General features: G+C 34.5%; 2 protein-coding genes across 3 annotated transcripts in view; both read left to right on the forward strand.

Annotated features, from left to right (window-relative positions):
• Hibch (3-hydroxyisobutyryl-CoA hydrolase) overlaps positions 1-4152 on the forward strand; it is an 89732-nt gene that overhangs the window by 51130 nt on the left and 34450 nt on the right. The gene's annotated exons all lie outside the window — the stretch shown is intronic.
• LOC108379735 (uncharacterized) overlaps positions 3406-4152 on the forward strand; it is a 4256-nt gene continuing 3509 nt past the window's right edge. The window contains exon 1 of the mRNA XM_017636091.1: positions 3406-4152. Coding sequence (XP_017491580.1) covers positions 3415-4152 — 738 coding nt within the window. The 5' untranslated portion in view covers positions 3406-3414.

The raw sequence follows: 4152 nt of genomic DNA on the forward strand, positions 1-4152 counted from the left end.
AAAAAGAAGTCTGATGAGGAGATGTGGTGATCTCCGAAATAGTGCTATAACTTCTACCGCTTAGACTTTGTTGCTTTTTCAATTTTTCCTAATAAACAATCGTGGTACAAAGCTCAATAAAAATATTAAAAATAAAAATAATTATCTTTAAAACATCATCTAGCATAACTTTTAGAATGAAAAAGGCATAAAAATGGTTACTCAGCCTTAAAAACAGTAAAAATAATACTTTTCGATGGAATATAATATGAAAATTAAGTTCCCCGACCCAAAAAAACAATAACTTGCGATTACTTTCTAAAGGAGTTTCATTATTTGATCGAATTTTACTAAATTTATCACCAATTTAAAATACGCGACCAGAAACAAAAAACGCAGATCTGTACGCAAAAAACCCTGTTAAGATTTTGTTATCGGAGGTGTGTAAGCTTGCATTTCCTTATCGCGAATTCCATCCAAACAAATGTAAAACTATAAAGCAAAACAAAATAAATAATGCCTATACGTAACCTACGCAGTGTTATTTCTGCCTGCGTCGGTTTTTTTTTATCTCAAAATCTAACTATGCAAAGTATGTAGCCTACTATATGACTACATATTTTACTGCTGGATTTCCACCATGGCGGAATTATACCAGGTGAAGTAATTAGTGGGAGAAGAAAAATTTTGACACTGCCTTATGTGGAAAATTGGCTTTAAAACATTGTACAGGCTTACAAGTATGGAAAGCGCCATTTTGTTTGTTTACATTTGAAAACAGCTGAGATCACCTCATTTCTTATTCCTTCATTCTCCGCACAGGGCTCCACTCCCAATTTGTAAAAAAACTTTGGAATACATTTGCACAAAATTTATTACACAAGTTTATTTATTCTTACAATAATGCAAATGAAAATGGCAAAATGTATGCTTATTCTTTTATTTTCAATAAAAAATATTAATAAGCGTGTTTAGGGAGATAATTTAAAATTCTATGAAATTTCGTGTTTACGCAAAAGTGCAACAATATACGTGATCTTTATGTCATTGTTTTCCTTTTCAACTCCAATTTCGTGTTCGTTGTCTGATGAATTAGGAGAATTTGCGCGATTTTTTCTAAAATTCCACCATTTTTTAATAAATTTCCAATGCAGCAGCTGGCGTACGCAGTTTCCAAAGGCGACAGGACTTTTGCTTTTAGATTTTTTGTATTTAGAGGACGATAGCGCAATAGGTAAATTTTAAACTGTCCATCATAAATTTAACGAACCCATTATTTTAGGCACACCAAAATATTAAAAAGTTTGTGAACTGGATCGGAATGACCAGTTTTGGGAATTGGAACTGCCATCAGATAAAATGCGTCTGTACATCATCTATAATATTTGTGCGCAAAATGTAGCCAAATATTAATTTGGGCGCATTAAGAAGGCACTGTAGGAAATTGGCTGTGATCTCGCCACTTTTCTTACCCCCCCATTATGAATCCATACGATACACGATAAACGCTTGCATTCTGTTGTGCCGTATTACGAATTAAATTTTAGCGTATGAAATTCGATACCTACCGTTAATCGTATATCGTTAAATTTTGGTATTACCATACGATAGCTATCGTATCAGCTGTTCAATTTCTTACGCTTGCAAGCGGTTGTCCATTTTTACACGATACGATACAATTTAACAAAATTAAAGTGATGTAAGTATTAAAATGAATAACATGAAATTATGGAAACGATTTGAACAAAATACTGCAATTTCTCAGGGCAAAAATTGCGAGAAAAAAATAAAGTTGAGCGTGTTGTTTCTCCAAGGGGTGCGGTTTAGTTATTTGTACAATGATTTTGGGTTGTTGTGTCCAAAACTTTAACATACACGTGTAGTCAAAGGATTGAGCTTTAATTCAAAACAAAGATTTCAAATTTGCAAGCACTGGTTTATTGATAAATTCGGTTCGAAGGATGTACATTTTTATAAACACAGTAGAAACCTTAGATTGGGGTAATCCAATAACGCCTCGTTGCAACACTCTATGATCCCTAAGCAAGAAATCTCAGAGTTTTGAAAACCTTTGATATATTCGGTATGGATGGCGTTTTATTATTCGGCGCAACTCGTTCTCTACTTCTGTTAGAACATATGTAACAGCTTCATTCGAAAGTCGAAAGTTTCTCTGAAATCTAAAGAATTGTTTTTAATAATTAACTGTTTCTTAAATTATCGAGTTCTTCTCCAGAGGATTGGAAGAATCTCTCAATTGCCTTCTTACTGTATCCTCTATGCGAGCTTCATCAATTTGAATTTATATAAAACGCATTTGGGGTTGAAGGAAACATGTTTTATATTAATTTTGTATGGCTTATGGAAATTTCGCGATTTTCAAGTTCAAAATGTTCGCTTTGAAAATATATTATCTAGACAAGAACAGATATACAACACAAATAGTAAACAAATCCCTCTGTCATTTCCAATAGTACATCTATCGGGCGTATGGAAACCATAATACGAAATCTCACCCCCCTATTATGAATTTCCATACGATAAACGATAAACGCTTGCAAGGCGTTACTTGGCTTAGCCCAACCTACTGTTTCCATTGTATTGAAAGAAACATTGAGTGCTTTGCAAACCACTCTATGTAGTAAGTGGATTAGCTTCAAGTATACTGAGGAAGAAAAGAGAAGAGCAAAATCTAGCTTCTTTGCATCAAGTGGTATTCCCGGAGTAATTGGATGCATTGACGGGACCCACATTAAGATTGTGGCACCAGAAAAAAGTTTGCAGCATTTGTATTACTGTCGAAAGGGGTATTTTAGCATAAATGCAATGCTAGTAAGTAAAGAAATTTCTATACAGTAATTTAAAGTATTTTAAATTTAATGATTTTTCCTGTTACAATTTTGCGCCCGTTTTAGACCTGTGATGATTTAATGAACATAAAATACATCAATGCTAAGCACCCCGGCGCTACACACGACTCCATGGTTTTTCAAATGTCGGGATTAAAAAGACAATTGGAGTCAATGTATAACCGTGGTGAATCTAACACCTGGTTATTAGGTACTAAGTACTTGAGTCCTTAATGTCTGAACAAATATATTGTCATCTCAGCAAATTCAGGTTACTGTCTCCATCTCAGTCAGGGTTTAGAGCTAAACACAGCTGCTCCACAGCTATGATTAAAATACTTGACGCATACGGGGATATCCTTTGATAAAAGCAATTTGACACTATTATGCCTTTTAGACTTTTCCAAAGCTTTTGACTCGGTTAGCCATGACCTACTTTGCTCTAAACTTAGGAATTACTTTGGGTTTAGTGAACTTGCTGTCCGATTAATGAAAGCTACTTGTCCGGCAGAGCTCAGAGAGTAAAAATTGGTTATGAAGTATCCGAATTAGACCGCTAATAACGGGTATACCCCAAGGCTCTATTATGGGACCATTACTATTTAGCATGTTCATTAATGACATATTTAATACTTGTCAACATGCAAAAATGCATGCTTATGCGGATGACATTAAAATTTATTTGTCAGGGGCTCATGACGATGTGGTTAATTTGTGCGCGGATTTCAATAGTGATTTGTCGTCTATATCTTCATGGTCTGTGAGAAACGGTCTATGTCTTAATAGTGAAAAATCATTTGTTTTACCAGTATGTAAAAGAAATATTTATTGTAATGTGATGCCTTCTCTGTACATTGGTGATAAGTCCCTTAAGTTTGTGTCAAAAGTAACTAACCTAGGTTTTGTTATAAACACTAGTTTAACCTGCATTGATCATATTAATTCCGTTGTCGGCAAAGTATATTATACTCTGCGGAATTTAAGAATGTCTGCTACTTTTACACCGGTATGCATTAGGCGTAAACTCGCCATTCAATTAATATTGCCTATAATATGTTACTCGGAATTAATCTACAGTAAGCTGGACTCACAATCTGCTCATAAAATTGATGTGGTATTCAATCACGTTACGCGGTATGTTTTTGGGTTGGCGAAATACGATCATATATCTGAATGGAAATCACTGCTCTTGGGATGCGGTATTTTTGAATACTTGAAGGCTAGAAATTGCATTTTTCTATTTCGCCTTATGATGGATAAGGAACCTAGCTATCTGTTTGAAAAATTGTCTTTCACGAAATCTGCGCGCCTAACGGAATTGATC

This window comes from Rhagoletis zephyria, unplaced genomic scaffold (genome assembly GCF_001687245.7).
Source record: "Rhagoletis zephyria isolate East Lansing unplaced genomic scaffold, Rhagoletis_zephyria_1.1 Rzeph_scaffold_00124, whole genome shotgun sequence".
NCBI lineage: Eukaryota > Metazoa > Arthropoda > Insecta > Diptera > Tephritidae > Rhagoletis > Rhagoletis zephyria.